This window comes from Scyliorhinus canicula, chromosome 22, assembly GCF_902713615.1.
Source record: "Scyliorhinus canicula chromosome 22, sScyCan1.1, whole genome shotgun sequence".
Classification (NCBI taxonomy): domain Eukaryota; kingdom Metazoa; phylum Chordata; class Chondrichthyes; order Carcharhiniformes; family Scyliorhinidae; genus Scyliorhinus; species Scyliorhinus canicula.
In genome coordinates this window covers 16,662,992-16,689,097 of record NC_052167.1, presented here as the reverse complement: position 1 = coordinate 16,689,097, position 26,106 = coordinate 16,662,992, and the positions used below count along the sequence as shown (strand labels likewise).

Sequence of the window (26,106 nt, the reverse complement as noted above, 5' to 3'; positions counted from 1 at the left end):
TGTCCGCATGCCTGCTCTCTCTCTGCAGCCGGCACGCCAGGCTCCCGACAACGCGTGGCCCTGCCATCAGGAACTCTGCCCATGGGGGCTGTGCATCGCAGGTGGGCCCGCTAATAACATCCCAACAGGGTTATGACTGCGCGCGGCGCACGTTCCGATGAAGCTGATGCCGGTGGAGGGAACGGGACATCGTGATCCAGCGTCAAGCTGGCAGGAGCTGGGTTGAGGAAGTGGAGCTGGGCTGAGGGGCAGGAGAGCTGGGATGTGGGGCATGAGCTGGGATGAGGGGGTAGGAGCTGGGATGAGGGGGTAGGAGCTGGGATGAGGGACTGGAGCTGGGATGAGGGACGAGCTGGGATGAGGGGGTAGGAGCTGGGATGAAGGGGTAGGAGCTGGGATGAGGGGGTGGGAGCTGGGATGAGGGGGCGGGAGCTGGGATGAGGGGGAAGGAGCTGGGATGAGGGGGAAGGAGCTGGGATGAGGGATGAGCTGGGATGAGGGGGTAGGCGCTGGGATGAGGGGGTGGGCGCTGGGATGAGGGGGAAGGAGCTGGGATGAGGGGGAAGGAGCTGGGATGAGGGGGCGGGAGCTGGGATGAGGGGGCGGGAGCTGGGATAGCGGGGGAGTGGAGTTGAGATAGAGGGGAGCTGGCATGAGGGGAGTTGGGATGAGGGGGAAGGAGCTGGAATGAGGGAGTGGAGCTGGGATTAGTGGGCAGGAGCTGGGATGAGGGGCAGGAGCTGGGATGAGGGGGAAGGAGCTGGGATGAGGGGCAGGAGTTGGGATGAGGGGGAAGGAGCTGGGATGAGGGGGAGGGAGCTGGGATGAGGGGGAAGGAGATGGAATGAGGGGAGCTGGAATGAGGGGTTGGGATGAGGGGAGTTGGGATGAGGGGAGTTGGGATGAGGGGAGGGGAGTTGGGATGAGGGGAGGGCCGCCGGTTGCGGAGTGTGCCGCCGCCGCCGCGCCTCCTGTCCCACCTCCCGCGCCGTAGCCGGCAGGCGGGCGGCGGTAACCAGGCAACGCGCCGCGCTCGCCATGGCCCAGCAGCTGAGCAAGGAGGCCATGCAGGAACTGTACGCCTGGATCGACAAAATCCCGCTCTCCAGGCCCAAGCGGAACATCGCCCGCGATTTCAGCGACGGAGGTAGTGGCGGGGGGGGGGGGGGGGGGGCGCGCAGCCGCAGTTCAATATCCGCGCTCGCGCTCAGCAGCCGTTTGACTGCCGGAGTGAGGAGGGGCGGGGCGGGGCTTGAGACAGGGGCGTGGCTTCATGCAGGAGGCGTGGCTTCAGGCTGACGCGGAGCTTCGTGGGGGCGTGGCTCATACAGGGGGCGTGGCTTCAGGGTTGGGGCGTGGCTTCAGGCTAGGATGGGGCCTTGGGGTGACACAGTGGTTACCACAGTTGCCGCACAGCGCCAGGGTCCCAGGTTCAATTCCCGGCCTGCGTGGAGTCTGCATGCTATAATAATATATTATAATAATAATTGTTTACTGTCATGAGTAGGCTTCAATTAAGTTACTGTGAAAAGCCCCTAGTCGCCACATTCTGGCACCTGTTTGGGGAGGCCGGTACGGGAATTGAACCTGCGCTGCTGGCCTTGTGTACTACAAGCCAGCTATTTAGCCCATTGTGCTAAACCAGCCACGTTCTCCCCATACCTGTGTGGGTTTTTCCTGAGTCCTCCGATTTCCTCCCACAGTCCAAAGATGTGCAGGTTAGGTGGGGGTGTGGGCCTAGGTGGGGTGCTCTTTCAGAGGGACGGTGCAGACTCGATGGGCTGAATAGCCTCCTTCTGCACGGTAGGAATTCTATGGTTCTATGTTAAGGGAAGGATGTGCTAAAAGCAGGGGGCATGGCCTAGGGCAAAGATAGGAACTCTGACAGGGGGGGTGAGGTTATGGGGACATGGCTTAGGGCAGGAGAATCCCTCCCCCCCCCCCCCCCCCCCGGACCTTGCAAATAAAATTGCCAGCTGGGTCCAGAAAGGAGGTACCCGGGTAATCAGGGCTGCCGGGGTGGGGTTGCTCGTCTACGTCAGGCGGTCTAGGTTTGCGTCCCACTCCAGAGACTCGAGCGCTAAAATGAAGGTCCATGCTCCAGTGCAGCAGCGAGGGAACCCTGCACTGACAGGGTGCCGTCTTTCCAACGTGAGGTTGAGGTAGATGTGAAAGATCCCATGGCATTGTGTTTGTGTAATCTGCCCCGTGACTCCACAAAGTCTTCAAGGCACAAGTCAGGAGTGTGATGGAATATTGTCCACTTGCCTGGAGAAGTGCAGCTCCAACAACACTCAAGAAGCTCGACACCATCCAAGACAAAGCAGCTTGATTGGCATCCCATCCACCCGCTTCAGCAGTAACCTCCTTCACCTCTAATGCACAGTGACAGCAGTAACATCTACAAAATGCACTGCAGAAATTCACCAAGGCTCCCTCAGTAGCACCTGCCAACGTCAGAACCCCTACCAGCTGTAAGGATAAGGGCAGCAGAGGCATAGGAACACCACCACCAGCAAGTCCCTCCCCAAGCCACTCACCATGCTGACCTGGAACAAGAGCGCCGTTACTTCGCTATCACTGGGTCACATGGAACTCCCTAACAGCACTATGGTTGAACCTACACCACATGGACTGCAGCGGTTCAAGAAGGCAGCTCACCACCACCTTCTCAAGGCACGAATAGAAATGCTGGCCTAGCCAGCGATACACACATCTCATTAAAGCATTAAAAAAAAACAGGGAATTTCTCTCATTTCCGGGCTAATAGTTATCCTCCAACCAACAGCACTAAAAATAGATTATCTGCTAATTGCCATGTTGCTATTATGGTGGCTTGCTGTGTGCAAATTGGTTGGGGCTTTTGCTACATTTGAACAGTGACCGCACTTCAAATATACATCACTGGCTGTGAAAGGCGATATAAAAGACAAGCCTTTCTTTCTTTTCCACTCTTTCCTGTGGCGAATCCAGAACAAGGACTTCAGGATTAGAGCTGGACTAGGTGATGACAGAAAGCACTCATTTGCTCGAAGGATCGCAGAAACCTGGAACTCTCCCCCCCTCAAAAAAGCTAGAGGCCAACTGAGAGTGATAGATTTTTTTTGAACAAGGCCCTTAAAGGTAAAGGTGCAAGGCAGCCAACTGGATTAAAATACAGGGCTGCCATTGCCTAATTGACTGGCAGAACAGGCTCGATGAGCTGAATTACTGTTCCGATCGGTGCTTGGCAGGAGTGGCCGGGATTTCTCGCACAGTCCACCTATCTCCAGGACAATCCTGGAGGTATGGCAACTACAACAATACCCCAGACCAGCCCACTCTCATCTGCCATGTATCTAACCACTCTCACTTAAGGTCACCGGGCTGTGGACAAGACTAGTAATCTTGGCCCACTTCATTTTTGCCAACCCAGGCAGCTGAGACCAATTTATTGTCCCTCCTGGCCCTCGGATTAAAGAGGGGCCCAGAACGGGGACAGGTAAGACCCAGACATGTGTTGCTGCGGTGGGTAGCCTGATGCACACTGAACCAAAGAGCACCCTTAATTATATGTTCAAAAATAAAATTTCAGGTAACTGAAAAATCCCAAGTATTTACAAAAAAATTTTTATTTGTCAACAATTTAATCTTATGGAACTCGAAGGAAAAATACATCATTGCTTAAGACAGAAAAAGAGCAATGAGTGAGATCGGAATCCAAATAAAATTGCTGTTCAACAACTGATCCACAGAGCCATCATTTATTTTAAAGCACTTTGCAGTTGCTTTATCCGATTTTTGTTATCTTCCCCTGACACTCCCTGCCTTCATATTTGTTTTTCACTAAAGACCTAACCACATGCCAACCAAGTGGAAGTCCCTGGATGTCTCTTTAGCATGATAACAACAGCAGGGCGGAGGGAAAAGTGGCAAATTCTCGACCAAGTGCAGAAATAATCGCTTGATGGTACCAAAACTTAAGTGTTGCTGAGGAAAAATGCTGTCGAAGCTTTTCGTCTTGCATGCATCAGGACAGACACAAGAATACAAAATTTCAAAGGATGTATCAATTTATTGTTTATCCTGCTGATTGGTTGGCGAGTCGACTCTGATAGGTCAAGACGTTGCTACGGAGGAGGCAACAAGGAACTATTGTCTCCATGCTTTTGTTTAATTGAAAGAAGGTGCAATGCCTGGCCATGTTCTTTCTGCTTGCTGTTTTGTAAGGGCAGCAATACTATACTGTTTAAAGCGTAACATTTTTAACCTCACAGGTTATATGGTCTAACTGCTGTAAGATCTTTCTGTTCCAGATACTTGAGATAAAGACCCCCTCGTTAGCCTTTATAACTACATTAGCTTTTTTACAGTCAACAAACAATCGTTGTGTTCTACCTGGTTTTGGCACGATGTTGTGCCGAACTAGTCTGAAACTAAGATCAAATCAACCTACTCCCAATCATTCTAGTGCACCCCATATGCCTATCCAATAACTGCATGAAAGTTCCCAAAGTGTCTGACTCCACTACCATAGCTGAGAGTGCGTTCCACGCCCTAACCACTCTGTGCAATAGGTGAGCTCAATCGCTGCAACTCACTTTGATGATATCATTCTTTAGCATGCTTTCAATCTGCTTTTGCACCTCTGCTAACTTTAGTGATTGAGCCTATAATCATCTGGATTCATCTCTTCTCCCCGAGTTACAACAACTAACACGTCCTCCTTTTCTCCTTCTCTATCAAAATACCTTTTGAGCATATATTTTTTTTAAAAAATAATTTTTATTAAGATTTTCACAAAATATAAACAACAAAACAATATTAACAAAACAACCATGGTAAAAACCCAAGAACAACACCCACCCAACTACAAAACCATATTAACATGACACAGTCTGAGTTCTCCTTCTCTCTGGCATTCTTATCAAATAATTCACCTCACTCAATTTCCTTTCAATTTGATAAGGCACCCGAAACCTTGCATTTAATGGTTCATCTACCATTGATAACCATAGAACATAGAACACTACAGTGCAGTACGGGCCCTTCGGCCCTCGATGTTGCGCCGACCTGTGAAACCATCTGAAGCCTATCTGACCTACACTATTCCATTTTCATCCATATGTCTATCCAGTGACCACTTAAATGCCCTTAAAGTTGGCGAGTCTACTACTGTTGCAGGCAGGGCGTTCCACACCCCTACTACTCTCTGAGTAAAGAAACTGCCTCTGACATCTGTCCTATATCTATCACCCCTCAATTTACAGCTATGTCCCCTCGTGTTGGTCATCACCATCCGAGAAAAAAGACTCTCACTGTCCACCCTATCTAACCCTCTGACTATCTTATATGTCTCTATTAAGTCACCTCTCAGCCTTCTCCTCTCTAACGAAAACAACCTCAAGTCCCTGAGCCTTTCCTCGTAAGACCTTCCCTCCATACCAGGCAACATCCTAGTAAATCTCCTCTGAACCCTTTCCAAAGCTTCCACATCCTTCCTATAATGTGGTGACCAGAACTGCACGCAGTACTCCAGGTGCGGCCGCACCAGAGTTATGTACAGCTGCAGCATGACCTTGTGGCTCCTAAACTCAATCCCCCTGCTGATAAAGGCTAGCACACCATATGCCTTCTTAACAGCCCTATTAACCTGGGTGGCAACTTTCAGGGATTTATGTACCTGGATGCCGAGATCTCTCTGTTCATCTGCACTACCAAGAATCTTGCCATTAGCCCAGTACTCTGCATTCCTGTTACTCCTTCCAAAGTGAACCACCTCACACTTTTCCGCATTAAACTCCATCTGCCACCTCTCAGCCCAGCTCTGCAGCTTATCTATGTCCCTCTGTATCCTATAACATCCTTCAGCACTATCCACAACTCCACCGACCTTCGTGTCATCTGCAAATTTACTAACCCATCCTTCTACACCCTCTTCCAGGTCATTTATAAAAATGACAAACAGCAGTGGCCCCAAAACAGATCCTTGCGGTACACCACTAGTAACTGAACTCCAGGATGAACATTTGCCATCAACCACCACCCTCTGTCTTCTTTCAGCTAGCCAATTACTGATCCAAACCGCTAAATCACCTTCAATCCCATACTTCCTTATTTTCTGCAATAGCCTACCGTGGGGAACCTTATCAAACGCCTTACTGAAATCCATATACACCACATCAACCGCTTTACCCTGATCCACCTGTTTGGTCACCTTCTCAAAAAACTCAATAAGGTTTGTGAGGCATGACCTACCTTTCACAAAACCGTGTTGACTATCGCTAATCAACTTGTTCTTTTCAAGATGATTATAAACCCTATCTCTTATAACCTTTTCCAACATTTTACCCACAACCGAAGTAAGGCTCACAGGTCTATAATTACCAGGGTTGTCTCTACTCCCCTTCGTGAACAAGGGGACAACATTTGCTATCCTCCAGTCTTCCGGCACTATTCCTGTCGACAAAGACGACATAAAGATCAAGGACAAAGGCTCTGCAATCTCCTCCCTGGCTTCCCAGAGAATCCTAGGATAAATCCCATCTGGCCCAGGAGACTTATCTATTTTGACATTTTCCAAAATTGCTAACACCTCCTCCTTTTGAACCTCAATTCCATCTAGCCTGGTCGACTGAACCTGAGTGTTCTCCTCGACAACATTGTCTTTCTCCAGTGTAACCACTGACGAAAAATATCCATTTAACGCTTCCCCTATCTCCTCGGATTCCACACACAACTTTCCACTACTATCCTTGATTGGCCCTAATCTTACTCTAGTCATTCTTTTGTTCTTGATATACCTATATAAAGCCTTAGGGTTTTCCTTGATCCTATCCGCCAATGACTTTTTGTGTCCTCTCCTCGCTCTTCTTAACTCTCCCTTTAGGTCCTTCCTGGCTAACTTGTAACTCTCAAGTGCCCTAACTGAGCCTTCATGTCTCATCCTAACATAAGCCTTCTTCTTCCTCTTGACAAGTGCTTCAACTTCCTTAGTAAACCACGGTTCCCTTGCTCGACAACTTCCTCCCTGCCTGACAGGTACATACTTATCAAGGACACGCAGTAGCTGTTCCTTGAAAAAACTCCACATTGCGATTGTACCCATCCCCTGCAGTTTCCTTCCCCATCCTATACATCCTAAATCTTGCCAAATAGCATCATAATTGCCTTTCCCCCAGCTATAATTCTTGCCTTGCGGTATATACCTATCCCTGCCCATTGCTAAAGTAAACATAACCGAATTGTGATCACTATCACCAAAGTGCTCACCTACATCTAAATCTAACATCTGACCGGGTTCATTACCCAGTACCAAATCCAATGTGGCCTCGCCCCTTGTTGGCCTGTCTACATACTGTGTCAGAAAACCCTCCTGCACACACTGTACAAAAACTGACCCATCTATAGTACTCGAACTATAGTATTTCTAGTCAATATTTGGAAAGTTAAAGTCCCCCATAACAACTACCCTGTTACTCTCACTCCTGTCGAGAATCATCTTTGCAATCCTTTCCTCTACATCTCTGGAACTATTCGGAGGTCTATAGACAACTCCCAACAGGGTGACCTCTCCTCTCCTGTTCCTAACCTCGGCCCATACTACCTCAGTAGACGAGTCCTCAAACGTCCTTTCTACCGCCGTAATACTTTCCTTGATTAACAATGCCACACCCCCCTCTCTTTTACCATCTTCTCTGTTCTTACAGAAACATCTAAATCCTGGAACCTGCAACAACCATTCCTGTCCCTGCTCTACCCATGTCTCCGAAATCGCCACAACATCGAGATCCCAGGTACCAACCCATGCTGCAAGCTCACCCACCTTATTCCGGATGCTCCTGGCGTTGAAGTAGACACACTTCAAACCAGCGTCTTGCTTGCCGGTGCCTCTTTCGAACTTTTAACCCTATCCCTGACCTCACTACTCTCAACATCCTGTACACTGGGACTACAATTTAGGTTCCCATCCCCCTGCTGAATTAGTTTAAACCCCCCTGAAGAGCACTAGCAAATCTCCCCCCAGGATATTGGTACCCCTCTGGTTCAGGTGAAGACCATCCTGTTTGTAGAGGTCCCACCTACCCCAGAATGAGCCCCAATTATCCAGGAAACCAAAACCCTCCCCCCTGCACCATCCCTGTAGCCACGTGTTCAACTCCTCTCTCTCCTTATTTCTCACTTCGCTAGTACGTGGCACGGGTAACAACCCAGAGATAACAACTCTGTTTGTTCTAGCTCTCAGCTTCCACCCTAGCTCCCTGAATTTCTGTCTCAAATCCCCATCTCTTTTCCTACCTATGTCGTTGGTACCTATGTGGACCACGACTTGGGGCCGCTCCCCCTCCCCCTTAAGGATCCCAAAAACACGATCAGAGACATCACGAACCCTGGCACCTGGGAGGCAACACACCAACCGTGAGTCTCTTTCGTTACCACAGAACCTCCTGTCTGTGACCATACTAATATTTCCTCCCCACTAACAAGCTACAAATTTTTGATTTCTTATCCACCTTTTTTTCATCACGTTATGACAATTTAAAATGTTTTCTCGCCAACTCACCAGCCATAGTTAATCTCTCTCACATAGTCCAACAAGGTAGTCTCTGAACACTGACTCATCAACTTCTCTTTGATCAGTTTAAATGGCCCTCTTATCTCATGACCAAAAATCTATTTGAATAGACTGAATTTGGTTGATTCATTTGGTGCATCCCAATTGCAAACAGTACAAATGGAATTCCTTTATCCCAATCCTCTGGGTAATCCTGGCTATCGGCCCGCTGCATAGTCTTTAAAGTGTGATCCCACCTTTCTAACACTCCTTGTGACACTGGATGATATGCCGTATGATTACATTCTGTACCTGCACACTAGCTTTTAGTGATTTGTGCACAATAAAGTGAATGCATATAAAGGAGGTAATTTTCCAATTGTGCAGATAAGCCTTCTGTTGGTAATACATTATGGAAAATTGTATACTTGGAAAATCAGTCCTATATCCAATAAAAAAAAGTATTAGAACTATTGAATAATTGTGTAAAATAAACATGCAATCATTTGATAATTTCACAAAAAATTGGTTAATTCTTTTTGAAGACATGTTATTCGTATAGCTGAACAATGATTATTTCAACAAATTTCAATTGGTTTTTATTTCTTTCTTTCAAGTATTAGTTGCTGAAGTCGTGAAGCACTTTTTGCCAAAACTGGTAGATAGCCACAATTATTTCCCAGCAAACTCTACGCAGCAAAAACTGAGTAACTGGCAGATACTAAACAGGCAAGTGCTCCGATATTTAATAGTTTACACTCTGCAAAAACTAGCTTTTTGCTTTACAGTGCAGCCGCTTCAATCAAATCCCATAGTGCAGCAACCCTCCCTGTTCTATATAATCTTTATTGTCACAAGTAGGTTTACATTAACACTGCAATGAAGTTACTCTGAAAAGCTCCTAGTCGCCACATTCCGGCGGCTCTTCCGGTACACTGAGGGAGAATTCAGAATGTCCAAATTACCGAACAGCACGTCTTTCGGGAGTTGTGGGAGGAAACCGGAGCACCCAAAGGAAACCCACGCAGACACGGGGAGAACGTGCAGACTACACACAGACAGTGACCCAAGATTGGAATAGAACCTGAGCCCCTGCCGCTGTGAAGCAACTGTGATAATCAATGTGCTACCATGCCACCCTGCAGCACAGACCCTAAACCCACCCCACAATGCAGCCCCCCCCCCCCACCCACCTGGCAGTGCGGCCCCTCCCACCTCACCTCACAGTGCAGCCCCTCCCACTTCACTCTAAAGCAGTGCTGCCCCACCTACCCACCCCAAAGTGCAGCCCCTCACCCCACTGCGCTGCTCCCCCCCACACATCATGCTCCCCTTTCTAATTATCTGGAACAGTAAAAGTTGGATATGATGTTGGTAAAACTTCACTCCCACATAAAACCAATATCTTCACTGAATATGTAAGGGGAGTTAGTTAGTGATAAAATAATTGTTATTGACCTCCAATGGCATTGTTCACATGCAACCTGAATAGAGTTGTAATAATTAACTACTATCATGGCTTGTCCCATTCCCCCGTTGCTCAGAAACGCTCGGTGAAAAAATGGCCCACATGGTGTTAATTTTATAGATGCGATAATCAGAAGCAGGAAATCAGTAGTTAAGAATGACAGTCAATAAATATCATTGACTCCCAAAGACAATCTGTTACACTAAACCCAGGAGGCATTCCTCTTTGTGCAATTTGTGCAGTCCCCAAATGTTTATATTCATTATATGTTAAAATGTATTTTACTGAAACATTTTTCACAATTCTTTTACGCAGGAAGGTATTTTCCAAACTGCGTTATCATATTCCCGAAGATACGTTAACAAAATTGATTAAGAGTTCCCCTGGAATTATTGAAACAGTTTTGTGCATGTTGAGACAGAAGATTGAGGAAGAACTCAACAGCGTACAAGTAAGCAACATAAATCTTATTTATATAAGTTTTACTCCTGTATGATTTTCAGATGCTTTTACTCTTAACGGAGTTCTGTATCTAATAAAGCACCAACAACGCAATGTAAGGTGATGGTCTGGGTCTCAAGTTAAAGGCAACATTGAGCTGGTGCTACTAGACATTCACACTCTGCCTTGTTCTCAGCTCGTGATACTGGCCTGGCGCTGCTCAGAATGTTTTTCTAAGCAGGCCTCTCAGATGCTTAGTAATCCAAACACTTTGTACAATAGGCAGATTAGTGGTACATTTCTTGCCTACAGTGTCTCACATTGTGACCTCGGCTGTACAGTAAGGGAAACACAGAGCAGAAGATACTTTATGTTTATCTTCAAAGGCCTGGTGAAGCTACCCATCCCAATACAGCCCGTCTCTGCTGACTGGTGGTGTACTTTCTCCAGTGAATGTTTATACAGATCTTTCATATGCAACTGTAGCCAAGAAGGGGTTTTCCCACAGCCGTTTGTGCATGTGAAAGCTTATCATAATAATCTTTATTGTCACACTGCAATGAAGTTACTTTGAAAAGCCCCTAGTCACCACATTCCGGCGCCTGTTTGGGTACACAGAGGGAGAATTCAGAATATCCAATTCACCTAATACCACATCTGCACGGTAGCACAGTGGTTAGCACAGTTGCTTCACAGCTCCAGGGTCCCAGGTTCGATTCCCCGCTGGGACACTGTCTGTGCGGAGTCTGCACGTTCTCCCTGTGTCTGTGTGGGTTTCCTCCGGGTGCTCTGGTTTCCTTCCACAGTCCAAAGGTGTGCAGGGTGAGGTGGATTGGCCATGCTAAATTGCCCTTAGGTTAGGTGAGGTTAGTGGGTTACGGGGATAGGGTGGAGGTGTGGGCTTAAATGGGGTGCTCTTTCCAAGAGCCGGTGCAGACCCGATGGGCTGAATGGCCTACTTCTGCACTGTAAATTCTATGATCTATGATCGATGACTTGCGGTAGGAAACCGGAGCACTCAGAGGAAACCCACGCAGACACAGGGAGAACGTGCAGACTCCACACAGACAGTGACCCAAACTGGGAATCAGACCTGGGACCCTGGAGCTGTGAAGCAACAGTGCTAACCACTGTGCTATCTTGCCGCCCCAACTGCAGCTATTTTAGTGTTGTCACCTGAATTGTACAAATAAACAGTGCTGCACAGTGCAGGGAGAACATGACATAATTAGTTCAAGCAGACATGGGGGTCTTCAATATAAATTTGAGCTGCCTGCCTTGTACCCTTCCAGCTAATTAATAAAGACCAAGTTTTAATAAGTCCATGGACGCAGAAGTCCCTTCACCAGAATCCCTTTTTATTAACAAACCCAACAGCAGTACGACCTTGTGCATTCAGCTTGCTGTCTACATTGGGAGTGCAGAGGATCTGACATTCCCTGTTATATACAGAGAAAGGGGGTCCATGATTGGCCCACTAATCAGGGAACTCGTATTCCAATTGGCCAATCTCAAAGGCCTGGCCGAAGACATTACACAAGTAACAGAAACCTAGATCAAATTGACACCTATAAGTAGAAAGAAAACAAAGGGCTTGCATTGATGTAACTAAAGAAAAATGTCACCACAAGCCCCTTTGAGGAGTATAGCTGTCTGGTGGTGATTTAACTTGAGGTTCACCATTCCTCAGGCTAGGGCAAGGTTGAGAAGGCAAATAGCCTCAGCCATTTAACCCACACTGTTGACATCAATCAACATCACAAACCAGTCATCCAGCTAACTGTGCTAATCAACCCCTCAACTTATATTTGCGTTAATGTCGTGCATTGTTCTATCAGAGCGTATCAGAGGAAATGAATTACTTTTAAAGTGTAGCTATTGTTGCAGTGGAAAGAAACATGGCAACTAGTTTTGTTCGCACCCACGTTCCACAAAATTTAGATAAATGAGCAACGAGCCTGTTTTTGGGGCATTGACTGATTGAGGAATAAACGTTGGCCTGGAGTTCAGGACAACAGCCCTGCTCTTCTTAATGTAGTGCCAGAGGACCTTTCACGTCCACTTGAGAGAGCAGACTGGGCATCAGTTTACTGTCTCTTCCAAAAGGCAATGCCAGTGACAGTGCAGCACTCTCTCAGTATTTCACTGGGGTGCCAGCCTGGGGTGCCCCGGCGACTCTCACTCCCGTCACTGTCTCCGACTCTCGCACTGAGGTACCAACCTGGGGTGCCCCGCCGACTCTCACTCCCGTCACTGTCTCCGACTCTCGCACTGGGGTGCCAGCCTGGGGTGCCCCGCCAACTCTCACTCCCGTCACTGTCTCCGACTCTCGCACTGGGGTGCCAGCCTGGGGTGCCCCGCCGACTCTCACTCCCGTCACTGTCTCCGACTCTCGCACTGGGGTGCCAGCCTGGGGTGCCCCGCCGATTCTCACTCCCGTCACTGTCTCCGACTCTCGCACTGGGGTGCCAGCCTGGGGTGCCCCGCCGACTCTCACTCCCGTCTGTCTCCGACTCTCGCACTGGAGTGCCAGCCTGGGGTGCCCCGCCGACTCTCACTCCCGTCACTGTCTCCGACTCTCGCACTGGGGTGCCAGCCTGGAGTGCCCCGCCGACTCTCACTCCCGTCACTGTCTCCGACTCTCGCACTGGGGTGCCAGCCTGGGGTGCCCCGCCGACTCTCACTCCCGTCACTGTCTCCGACTCTCGCACTGGGGTGCCAGCCTGGGGTGCCCCGCCAACTCTCACTCCCGTCACTGTCTCCGACTCTCGCACTGGGGTGCCCCTGGAGTGGAACTTGAATCCACAACCTTCTGACACAGAGGTGGGAGTGGTACCATTGAGCCCAGAAAACAATTCAAATCCTTTATTTCCGTTATACTTCTATTAAAATTTGATTTCAAGCATTTTATCTAATAGTCATTCAGGTGCTAAATGATTAGCTAGGAATCGGAGACAATTAACAGTTGCTTTCCCGCTAGACTTACACAGCATTTTTTACCTGGCTGGAAAAGGCATTTTGTCGAAGCTATTTGTCTTGCATTCATCAGGACAATCGCAAGAATTCCAATGTTAGGTTTAGCACACTGTGCTAAATCGCTGGCTTTGAAAGCGGACCAAGGCAGGCCAGCAGCACGGTTCGATTCCAGTAACAGCCTCCCCGGACAGGCGCCGGAATGTGGCGACTAGGGGCTTTTCACAGTAACTTCATTGAAGCCTATTCGTGACAATAAGCGATTTTCATTTTCATTTTCATTTCATTTCATTTTCATTTCATTTCATTTTCAACAACAACTGTATACTGTATGAGAAGAGAGTGCTGATTGGTTGGCAAGTGGGCTCTGATTGGCCGAGGCGTTGCCATAGCGAATGCACAAGTTGGTGACTGACAGTTAACGGTCGAGCATTGTTTGAAAATTTACACCAGGCAGCTTGACTCTAATCGATCAAGGCATTGAAATGAACCACTGAATGGCAATCAATTATTTGATTAATTTCAAACAATTCTTGACAGTTAGCTGTCAGTCACCATTAACTGGTGCATTCACCATGGCGATGCCTCTACCAATTAGAGTCCACTTACATATCAATCAGCACGCTCTTCTCTCACAGTATTAAGTCTTGTTTCCCCGACATTGGTATTCTTGCCATTGTCCTGATAAGTGCAAGATTAAAAGCTTTGACAAAATGTCTTTTTTCAGCAATACTCAAGTCCTGTACTGCCAAATGATTTTTTACTCTATCGTGTATTTATTTAATATTGATGCCATTGGTCATAGACCCCATTTTGACAGCAACACTGTCAAATGTAAATGAAACAATGTGACTGACTCCAAAAGTGCCAAGACTAACTTGAAATAATTTTCGTCACTCCCCCATTTGCAACTGTATCTTCAGCTTCCTAGGCCCTCAGCTTGGGAATTCTCTCGCTGAGTCTCTCTATCTTTCTACTGCTCTCTCCTCTGTTTGATGCTCCTTAAAACCCTAACTGACCAAATGTTTGGCCAGCTATCTCCCTATGTGGCTCAATGTCAAATGCTATTTGATAGCCTACCTGTGAAGCGTCGTTTCATTTCACTACATTAAAGGCACTATATAAATGCAAGTTGATATTAATGTTGTAGAGGTAGCCTTCCATCGCATCTCCAGAGGCAGTAGCAGTGGAACAGCAATATAATTGCAGTTTGCAGCAGCATTTATCAGCTGTTCGTCTGGGCATGATCAAACTCAACCTGCCCAGACACAGCAGCGCTGCAGTTTTCCAGTTGTTTGTACAGCTGTTGGGGAGTGTTGACCATAAAATAAACCAGCTTCTTGTGACCCTCTCGTGGCAGTGCTCGTGCACACAGTTCGTTATCTGCTACTGCCAGGACTCTGGCGTCTGCCCACACTAGAGTTGGATTTCACAGTGTCAGGAGCTCTGGATATTTTAGGACCCTTTCTACCTCAAGTGGATGTTGGCTAAATGGCAATGCCACTGGGTTAGTCATCCAGGGACCCAGGCTAAATTTCCCTGGGGATGTGTGTCCAAATGCCTCAGCAGCTGGTGGATTTTTGTGTTTAAAATCATGAGGCGTCCAGAGGGAAACTGTTTCCGCTCGTGAGAGGGTGAAGAACGAGAGAACACAGATTCAAAGTAATTTGTAAAGGAAGGAAAAGTGATGTGAGGAGAAATGTTTTTTGCTGAGCGAGTGGTTAGGAGATGGAATCCTTTTCCTGAGGATGTGGTAGAGGCAGGTTCAATTGAAGCATTACAAAGAGAATTGGACTTATCTGTAAAGGGCAAAAGTAGCGGGTCACGATGAGAAGGTGGTGGAATGGGACTAGGTCGTATTGTTCATTCAGAAAGACGGTCCAGACACGATGGACCAACAGGACCAGTTCTGTGCCATGATAATTCTGTGATTCGATACGACCTATCATAAGAGATTAACTAAATAATAGGGGTTGTCATGTGAGAAAATTTAAGAAATGGGTGTTTATAAATGGGTGTGTATATAAATATCTGTAGTGAGAGTACCTTTAAGAAATGGGTGTTTATTACTGCAGTGTTCAGAGAGTGGGTGGAGCTGGGCTATCTGTCAGCTTTATAATTTCATTTTAGGCTGTTTTCTGCAGTGTGTGTTTTAGTTTCGTTTTCAGAGCTGGATAGCTGCAGTCATAGCCAGAAGGTGTATTAGTCTCTCTCTTTCTGTCATCTAAAAACAGTAAATCGATCCTTTGGTGATTTAAAACTAATAACTGCTCTCAGTAGTGACTTTAACTTGATGTGCTTCTGTTAAAATTTCTTTTTTAAGTCTTATGGATGTTAAAAGGACAGCTTAAGGATTACGTAGTGTTGTATTCTTTGGGGGTTGTATTTGAATTAATGGTTGCTAAGATGTTCACTGTATGTTTTAAAAGGGTTAACCTGAGTTCATAGAATAAACATTGTTTTGCTTTAAAAAGTACTTTTCCATTTCTGCTGTACCACACCTGTAGAGTGGGCCGTGTGCTCCCCATACCACAATCTATTAAAGGTTGTGGGTCAGGTGAACTCCATGATACACTTTGGGGTTCTCTAAACCCTGGCCCATAACAGGGTAATTCCATAATCATGTCTTCCCAGCAGGGAAGCCATGAAAGAGCCTAGGTCAGAGCACGGCATTACAGCTGGATTCTGCAGTTCTTGCACCTTGCAGACCTGGCTCCTAACTGAGAGTGTGCAGGATAAGGCCAGAAGACATAGACACAGAATTAGGCCACTCGGCCCATCAAGTCTGCTTCGCCATTCAATAATAGCTGATATTTTTCTCATCCTCATTCTCCTGCCTGCTCCCCAGAACCCCTTATTAATCAAGAACCTATCTACCTCTGTCTTAAAGACACTCAGGATCTCACAGAATTTCCCCCAGCATTTACCTCATTAAACTCCTCAAACTGATGCCTCGCATTTAAAATGCCATTTACATTTTTAATAGCCCCTGACAAGTATCAAATCATTTTGCAATATACGTGTGTCAAAGATGAAGCTTCTTTGCTCTATAGTTTTTCCATTCTTTCAATCGGATCGGCTTCAATTCAATACATAAAAACTGCTCTTTGTTAGCAGAAAAAAATGTGTCCTTTGTTCTCCTTTCCACAGTACTGCATGTGTATGTTTTAAAATGATCCTTTAACTCCAACAAAAGAAAACTGCCTTCTGTTGTTGAATCAATTGTGTCTTGTGCTAATCATGAAAGTTATCCAGTGATTTGAAATCAGAAATTTAAGTAAAACAGCACGAGTCATTTTGTTTGATTTTTAAAAAATTCAAATGAGTTTATTGAAATTAAGTAGCTTTGAGCTAACCAAATCCGCCAAGTTAAAAATCTATTGGGAGAATATGCGCAGATATTCAAAGTTAACATGTTGATTTATTTCATTTTTTTGGTATTGTAGATGGAACAGTTTATGTTGTGTCTCTTGCAATGTGATACTTAGGTGTACTTTAGTTAGAAACGCCTATTGTCTTTTCATACAACAGCTGGAAATATGAAATAATAACTGGAAATGGTGAGCAGGTCAGTCAACATCCTTCATTAGAAAAGGCAAGTTAAAATTTCAGGTATATACCATGAGAACCATTGTCAGTATGCACCTGAATGGTTAACTTATCGTTTCTCTGTAGCGGCACTGATTGACCCGTGTACTCCCAGCATTTTCTGCTTTCATTGCCCATCAAGCTGCCGTGTGTTCCAAGGGCAGCATGGTAGCTTCACAGCACCAGGGTCGCAGGTTCGATTCCCCGCTGGGTCACTGTCTGTGCGGAGTCTGTACGTTCTCCCTGTGTCTGCGTGGGTTTCCTCTGGGTGCTCCGGTTTCCTCCCACAGTCCGAAGACGTGCAGGTTAGGTGGTTTGGCCATGCTAAATTGCCCTTAGTGCCCAAAAAAGTTAGGAGGGGTTATTGGGTTATGGTGATAGGGTGTAAGTGAGGGCTAAGTGGCCGATGGGCTGAATGGCCTCCTTCTGCATTGTATGTTCTATGTTCTATGTGGTTGGATTCTGAATTCCTATCAATCGCCCACATTCTTGCTTTCTATTTGCAAATTACTACTGGCAGTTCCTCCTGCAAAATTGCACTATGAACAGAGTTGCCTTTGGAGGTGATGAACAGTGCCAAAATACATAGAGCGGGATTTTCCCCTCACCCTCCCCACGCTGCTCTGCATGGCTTGCCCATCCTGCCGCCGGTGAATCCGTCATGGGGGGGGCGCCTTCGGCAGGGCCGGAAGATCCCACCAGCGGGAACTGCCGGAAAATCCCACTCATTGTTTACAACCGTTAAGGGCAGACCCAGCTCAAGAGCAGCTATTTGAGGCAGAAGGAACAGTTATGACTTCCAGCTACTGAAAGGGAACTTACTTCTCTGTACATCACAATGCAAATTTGCTCATTGCCCGCTAGCCACTTGTCAAGTTAGTGAACAAAATGTAGGCAAATAGTAATTTGGAAACAATTTGTTTCACTGGTTGGGCCACCATTTATACCTCACCCCTGGTTGCCCTTGAACTGAATGGCTTGCTCGACCATTTCAGTGGACAGTTTAAGAGTCAACCACATCAGCTGTGGTGGGAGTACCCAGGGGCACTGGATCACTAGTCCAGTGACAATACCACTTTGTCACCACCTCAATCACGCTTGCACAAATGTGCACACGTAGACTTGTTATGAAGCAGGGCGACACGTGGCGCAGTGGTTAGCACTGGGACTGCGGCGCTGAGGACCCAGGTTCGAATCCCAGCCCTGGGTCACCATCCGTGTGGAGTTTGCACATTCTCCCCGTGTCTGCGTGGGTCTCACCCCCACAACCCAAAGATGTGCAGGGTAGGTGGATTGGCCACGCTAAATTGCCCCTTAATTGGAAGAAAAAAAATGGGATACTCTAAATTTATTTAAAAAAAAGAATTGTTGTGACGTTCACCTGGTTGCCGTAGAAACTGCATTCAATAAAAATGGTGGTTTCAGGGAGACATCATTTAACAGCTTTCTCAGGGAGCTACTCCCTAATATTGAATGTCAGTAGTTACAAATAGCCGTTTCCCTGATGAGAATGAGAAAATCAGCTTTGAATTATTCAGTTCTGAAACATCGGTGTAAATCGATATGCCATTAATTTCAGCGGGAATTCTCCAGATCACGCACTGTAACTTCAGCAGAAGATCCACACAAACCCTGGAGAAATAGTGGGATGATCCCGACCAAATTCTTCCCCATTATATACAAAGCACCCTGAAGTAAATGCGTGCAGAGTCACTAAAGGCATTTGAGTACATTACACTTATTTTGTCTAGTATATGAATAAATATTTTTCTTATATCTTGGCAGCAGATGGAGCATTACAGTACTGGTGCAGACAAGAGCTTCTTAGGTAAGCTGCTTTCTTTAATTAATTAATTACTGGGCTACACAGCCATTTGAAAATAGTTTGTATTATTTGCATTAGCATAGATATGTTGACTATCGACATCAGTGCACTTTGGTAGGAAGAATAAAGAAGTTGAGTATTATTTAAATGAAGAAAGACTGCAGACAGCTGCAGCACAGAGGGATTTGGATGTCCTCGTGCATAAATCACAAAAAGTTAGCGCGCAAGTTCAGCAGGCAGTAGGGAAGGCAAATGGAATGTTAGCCTTTATTTCCAAGGTAATTAAATATAAAAATTGGGAAGTCTTGCTAAAACTATACAAGGCACTAGATAGACCACACCTGGAATACTGTGAACAGCTTTTGGTCTCTGTCTAAGGAAAGACAGACTGGGATTGGAGGCAGTCCAGAGAAGGCTCACTAGGTTGATCCCAGGTATGGAAGGATTTTCTTATGAGGAGAGATTGGGCCTTACTCTTTGGAGTTTCGAAGAAAGAGAGGCAACTTTATTGAGACATATAGAATTCTCAGGGGACATGGCAGTCAGGAGGGCATTGCCACCTTTGCCCTCCTTCAGCCTTGAGCTTGTGGAATGGAAATTGTGTCAAAATGGGCTTGGTAAGTTGTTTATATTTAAATACAACAAAGGGTCCTGGAAGATGTCTCTGGCACCCATACATGGGTTATTAGAAGAGATTAATCAGGCTAATGGAAGTTTAAATGATTTCCTTGGAAGCACCATTAACAACTGTTAACATCAAAATATTCGCATCAGGGAATATCCACAGCAGAGACTTTATTCGAGCAGAAATAGATATCAGAAACACGTTAGTGATTTCTAACATTGTAATTAAAGGTGGGGTTCCATCTTTAATATGCCCATCACCCTCTCTATTGAGTCATTACAGTGACACCCTGTCACCCTTTGTAATATTGTGCAGCTGAGCATTGACGGACAGGAAATATTGCAACTCAATCAGCTGTGGAAGTTGCAAAATGTTATCCTTTCTGTCTTTGACGTTATCCTCGGCGGTACATAAAACCTTTGCAGTACCATTGCGCTGACAAATGAAACGCAAATGAACAGGATTTCCTTTACTATTAATCAACAGTGTCTAAATCTGCCAGAAATAATGATCTCACACTGGTTAAGCTGAAAGCAAGTCGTCATGTCTGACTAATTTAGTTGAACCTCCCACATGATTATTCACTTACCTGCTAAACTTTCATATTATAAAGTGCAATGGTCTATGCAATACTAAAACTGCATTGCAGGTAATCAGTACTGAATACATAGGAAACCAATGCTGCATTATCTTCTTATATGTGTGTGTGAAGAATTAGAACATAGAACATTACAGCGCAGTACAGGCCCTTCGGCCCTCGACGTTGCGCCAACCTGTGAAACCCCTCTAAAGCCCATCTACACTATTCCCTTATCATCCATATGTTTAACCAATGACCATTTAAATGCCCTTAATGTTGGCGAGTCCACTACTGTTGCAGGCAGGGCATTCCACGTCCTTCCTACTCTGAGTAAAGAACCTACTCTGTTGTTAGAATTAACACAAAATGTAATACACATTCTGCACAAAGTTATTTAATTTTGTTTTCTAGATTACGGACCACCCAACATGCACCAACCCCAAGTGGAAATGTGGTACAACAGTCAAAATCAAAGGTAATTTAGGATATTTGTCCAACTTCATATTGATTAAGACTGTCCATCCACCAGTCAGAGTCAATAGAATAGGTAGCCTGTAAACATTTTAAATCAATCTTTGTGTTCATCCTCTAAGACCCTGCATAATTGGAGCGAAAGTTTGAACAATTGTATTTTCAATTCTGTATTTTAAGTTTGAGCTTGTCCCACTCCACAAACGTGCAGTTATCTGGAAGGGTCTTTATCTTGGCAGTTTCAGTCCAGTTTCAAGTAAAGAAACGATGATCTGATTTGTGATTTATCGTTATTAAGTTGTCAATCCTGAACATGGAATATCAAAATATTGTAAGGGTTCACTGGGGTCTTCTGGGGAGGTGGTGGTGTGGTAGTATTGTCACTAGACTAGCAATCCAGAGACCCAGAGTAATGCCCTGGGGACACAGGTTCAAATCCCACCAGGGCAGATAGTGAAATTTGAATTCAATAAAAATCTGGAATTAAAAGTATAATGATGATTATGAAACCATTGCCGATTGTCATCAAAACCCTTCTGGTTCAATAATGTCCTTCAGGGAAGGAAATCTGCCATCCTTACCTGGTCTGGCCTACAGGTGACTCCAGACCCCACACAGCGATGCGGTTGACTCTTAACTACCCCCTCCTTTGAAATGGTCTAGCCCGCCACTCAGTTCAAGGGCAATTTGGGCAAGAAATGCTGGCCCAGCCAAGCGACGCCCACATCCCAAGAACAAATTGTAAAAAAAACATTGGTGAGGAAATAGTTCCCTGGTCGTTGCAATTCGCTTTTCCCGCTGGTAGCACATCCTCGCCGGTGGGTTACCCGGTGGCCTGGGGTGGTTGTAGTGGGAAATCCCATTGACAAGCGACGAGAAGATAAAATCCTGCCGCCGGCGAACAGCAGGTCATCAAACGTGGCTGAGATTCCCGCCGCAGAATTATAGCCTGCATCTGCCTTATACTGGATCTGACCTGTGAGTGCTTAAATGTTGAAAATGCGAGAAAGTTATCTGCTTACAAATGTTTGAGTCTTTAGCTGCGATCAGTACAGACACTCACTCCCCGGACAGGCGCCCGAATATGGCGACTAGGGGCTTTTCACAGTAACTTCATTGAAGCCTACTCGTGACAATAAGCAATTTTCATTTTCATTTCATTCACTAAAAACAAAATAACGGGTAAAGAGTCCTTTCACACTCCAAACCACAACGTCGATTCCCTGAGCCAGGCAGTGCTTAGAGCTATTGACCCATGCCGCATTCTTCAATGATATCAATGGGGAAGCCCGTGTAGTTAGTGTCTCATTTGTCTGCCCCTTGGAAATCTATGTAAGCTTGTGCAGCGCAACCTCAGCAGGTTGTCAGCGTTCTGTATGCTCTGCAAGCTTCAGGATAAATCTATTTAACCTCGTTACAAAATGTTTGCACGCTAAAACTTCATCTTTGTTCATACTGACCCTATTGAATGGCTGTTTCCCCGGTCACACTTTAAAGAAGAGCAGGGCGTTCTCCGACATCACAATAGCAAATTAACTCATTGTCTTGGAGAGTTTGATTTGAGCAGATTGACCGCTGCAATGTTAACATTACAGCAGTGATCACACCTCCAAAATAATTCATCGCCTGTCAAACACTTTGGGGTGTCCCGAAGATATAAGGGTAATGTATAAAGCAACGTTCTTTCTTTATATGTTTGGTTAGACTCAAGAAACCCACAGAAACAATTTTACTCATTCCGTCTTTCATGCTTTTATAATAAGACTCTGCCAGGTGGTGATTTGTTTAATCACTGCTACATGGAAGGAAATGAGCTGGTCTTCTGGCCAGCTGGTTCCTATACAATTGCTGCCACTTACACTTGATCTCCCTCTCTGTTCACTGTGGAACTTGCTGTTCCCCTCTGATAGTGGGCGTAGCTGCGCTGGCACTTGCAACAGACTGATGAGGCACAGTGCAATGTGCTTGAATGCTCAGGCGCACCTACAGCACTGACAATCTGCTTTCCCCAGGCCCATCAGACGGACAATTGCTAACTCCAAGAGACGCCTTCAGTGGCGGATTGCATTGTGTCTGACGGTACTGTGCTTGTCCACAGGCAGAATGTTAGCAGGTTGTTTCAGTGTCAGGTTCAGACTGAAAACGGGTCTGCAGCTCTCCAGCTGCACAGACCAGTTTTCACCCCAAATCTCTCTTGAGTAAAATCGGAATGGGTGGGCACGGTTTACGATCTCAGGCTGGCGGGGTGGGGGCCTGGTAGAGACAGCAAGGCTGGCTTCATAGTGATTGTTACGGCGACCTGATCAGAACTGAGGATCAACTCTCCACCCCCTCCCCCTACCACGGAGGTATCCCCGGCGACCCTCCCCTCACTGCTTGATCCCCCCCCCCCCCCCCCGTGCCTGCAACTTCCCCCCTCAATGGCCTCGGCGCTCTCCCCACTACACGTAAATGGGAAAACACCCCCCAATGTGGCTCCCCAGAGGCACCCCCCCCCCCCTCCCCCCCCCCCCGGCACTGCCCCCTGACACTACCGGCACTCAACCTGGCATTGCCATCCCATTCCAAGGCATGTCCCTATTCCCCCGGCGATTATACTTGTCTTTGCGCCCCCGGTGGAGGGGAGTGGGGAGGGGGGGGGGGGGGGGGTACATGATTTCTCTGGAGGGAATCGCTTTTCCCGATTCTCTCCTGATTTTTCTGCCTGCGTGAGCAATCCCGAGCACGGCTAATGTGGGCTGATACTCTCCCCACTGTTTCTGGGTGAATGGTTGGAAGTGAAGGAATAGCTTTGATATTGAGAACTTTACCTTCCCCTATAATGTCTCTGCTCTCCAAAGTAACCTCGATCTTCAAACGGAGCGAATTAAATTTCAGGGCATTTTCTTCGTATTTGTTTGGTCATGTGCCACCTTGTCCATCAAGCAGCTGAATAATCCTGGGGTGTTGTAAGGTTCAAGAGAAGGTATGGAAGATCAAAGTGTCCATAATATAGTTCATTCTGTCTAATAGTGAATGCAAATCCATCATGCGTCTTAATTCATAAGATAATTAAAGATGGGGAACACCATTTGATCCAGCTTACTTCACCCGTCCAGAATAATTCTCTATTTCCCCCATTCCAGTACCTGATTGCTCCTTAAATGGTTCCATAGTCCAAATGAAACTCTGCTCCATGTAATGATCACTCTGTGAGAAAACTCACCTTTTACTAGTTTTAGCTAGTTTTGGGCCCCCCGTCCTATGTTTGAACATCAATTTAAAATAACATTTAGTTTGCTTTCTCCATTCTTTGAACTATTTAAGTCAATCTATAAGATCACCTCTCGCATGGCCTTCTGAGGGATTGAAAAATCCAAATATTTTCAGGCTTCTTCATAACTCCGTCTTCTAACAATAGAGACCAGACTTGTGGCTCTTCTCAGCACTGTCTCCTGCCCTTGTTTTGTGTCAAACTGAACAGTACTCACAAGATGGGAACTGACCCATACAACATTGTATGGTTGATCACAACTTCGGACTTGCATTCGACTGTTTTGGCTGTTTAATTAAAATTCTGATCACTTTGTTGATTGCTTTGCTGTATTGGTTGGATGTGTTGGGTGTGAATTTTACCAAGTCTGCTAAATCTTGACTTCCATGGAGTGAGTGGTCGCACATAGGGCAGCTCCGGCTCGAAGGCATTGGCTTTGGCACTTTTTACCCGTTAGTGGAGTAGTTTCGGCAGAAAAGTAGAGCGGAAGATGGAGGAGAAGAGGATCTCCTCAGGATTGGCTATCAGACCCGGCAGAAGACAGTTAACGATATGTGAGGTGGAGAAAGTGGTGTCCGGCCAGTGCGATCAGATTGTGCCTTCAGGGGCGGAGGTGGGAATCCTGGGTGATCTATGCAAGTGGCTGCAGGTGAAGGTGGAGGAGCAGGAGAACAGGTCCAGAGCGCAGGACGTGCGGATTGTATGTCTGCCAGAGGGCTTAGAAGGAACGAGCACCATGGAGTGTATTCCGAGGATGAGAAATGGGGAGGATGCACAAAACAGACAGTAGCTGATCGTCATCCAATTTTCCGATCGAGAGGGGAAAGTAAAATGAGACAGGGTGAGCTCTGGGCAGCCTATCCACTACCACTTCTTCATACCACCCATCAAAGTTAAATTTCACTGTTGACTCTCACACTGACTACCATACCTGTTCATTCTCTCCCTGCTTACTCTGGAACATTTGACATTGTTTTTTCAGTCTCACAAAGATACTTGTTCATTTTTTTAATGGTCCGTTCTGATGAAGGCTTTGACATTTGAAACTTTGTATGTGGTTTATAGTTTCCTGTTCTTTTATGATTTTGTGGCTTTTAGTGTTGCTTTTGAACCACCCTGATGGAGCTCACAATAACAACCTACTTTTTTTGCTTTTGCTCAATCAGACAAACAAGGTAGTTTTAAAATTATTCATTCAAGGGATGTGGGCTTGGCTGGCTGGGTCTAATTGCCCCTGAGAAGGTGGTGGTGCGGTGTCCTGAATTGCTGTGGTCCACGTGGTGACGGCACACCTACAGTGCTGTTAGGAAGGAAATTCCAGGATTTTGACCCAGCAAAAGTGAAATATTTCCAAGTCAGGATGGTGAGTGGCTTAGAGGGGAACGTCTAGGTGGTGGTGTTCCCATGCATATCCCGACCTTGTCCTAGATGGTGGTGGCCGTGGGTTTGGAAGGTGTTACCTAAGGAGCATTGGTGAGATCCTGCAGTACATCTTGGAGATGGTGCGCATGGCTGTTACTGTGCATCAGTGGTGGAGAGTGTGAATGCTTGTAGATCGGGTGCTAATCAAGAGGGCTGCTTTTTCCTGGATGGTGTTGAGCTTCTTGAGTGTTTTGTTAGAGCTGGACTCATTCAGGGAAGAGGAGGGTATATCAATAAACTCCTGACTTATGTCTTGTAAATTGTGGACAGACTGTGGGGAGTCAGGTGAGTCACTCACCATAGGAGTCTTAGCCTCTGACCTGCTCTAGGGGCCGCAGTATTAACATGGCTAGTCCAGTTAAATTTCTGATCAATGGTAACCTCCAGAATGTTAATTGTGGGGGATTCAGCAATGGTAATGGCATTGAATGTCAAGGGGTGGTGGTTAGATTCTCTCTTATTGAAGATGGCCATTGCGTGGCACTTGTGTGACACGAATGTTGCTTGCCACTTGTCAGCCCAAGCCTCGATATTGTCGAGGTCTTGCTGCATTTGGACATGGACTGCTTCATTATCTAAGGAGTCATAAATGATGCTGAACATTGGGGAGTGATCTGCGAACATCCCCACTTTCGACCATATGATAGTAAGAAGGTCATTGATGAAACAGCTGAAGATGATTGGGCCTAGGACACTACGCTGGGGAACTCCTGCAGTGATGTGCAGGAATTGATATGACTATCCTACAACAAACAAAACCATCTTCCTTTGTGCTGGGTATGACTCTAACCAGCGGAGAGTTTCCCCCTGATTCCTATCGACTCCAGTTTTTCTGGAGCTTCTTGATGCCATTCGCGATCAAATCCTACCTTGATGGCAAGGTAAGTCACTCTCAACCCACCTGTGGAGTTCAGCTCTTTTGTCCAT

The 26,106-nt window shown here is 46.2% G+C and overlaps 1 protein-coding gene across 6 annotated transcripts in view; it reads left to right on the top strand.

Annotated features, from left to right (window-relative positions):
* The first annotated feature begins 998 nt into the window (after positions 1 to 998).
* The window catches only part of spef1 (sperm flagellar 1), a 37,359-nt gene continuing 12,251 nt past the window's right edge, over positions 999 to 26,106 (top strand). For 3 of the 6 annotated variants that reach the window (XM_038782944.1, XM_038782943.1, XM_038782941.1), the window contains exons 1-6: positions 999 to 1,147; positions 7,689 to 7,775; positions 9,151 to 9,262; positions 10,317 to 10,452; positions 18,789 to 18,831; positions 20,445 to 20,508. In XM_038782944.1, the coding sequence (XP_038638872.1) occupies positions 1,039 to 1,147; positions 7,689 to 7,775; positions 9,151 to 9,262; positions 10,317 to 10,452; positions 18,789 to 18,831; positions 20,445 to 20,508 (551 nt within the window). In that variant the 5' untranslated portion in view covers positions 999 to 1,038. The remainder of the gene's footprint in view (positions 1,148 to 7,688; positions 7,776 to 9,150; positions 9,263 to 10,316; positions 10,453 to 18,788; positions 18,832 to 20,444; positions 20,509 to 26,106) is intronic. The other 3 variants (XM_038782946.1, XM_038782945.1, XM_038782942.1) reach the window with 2 other exon arrangements.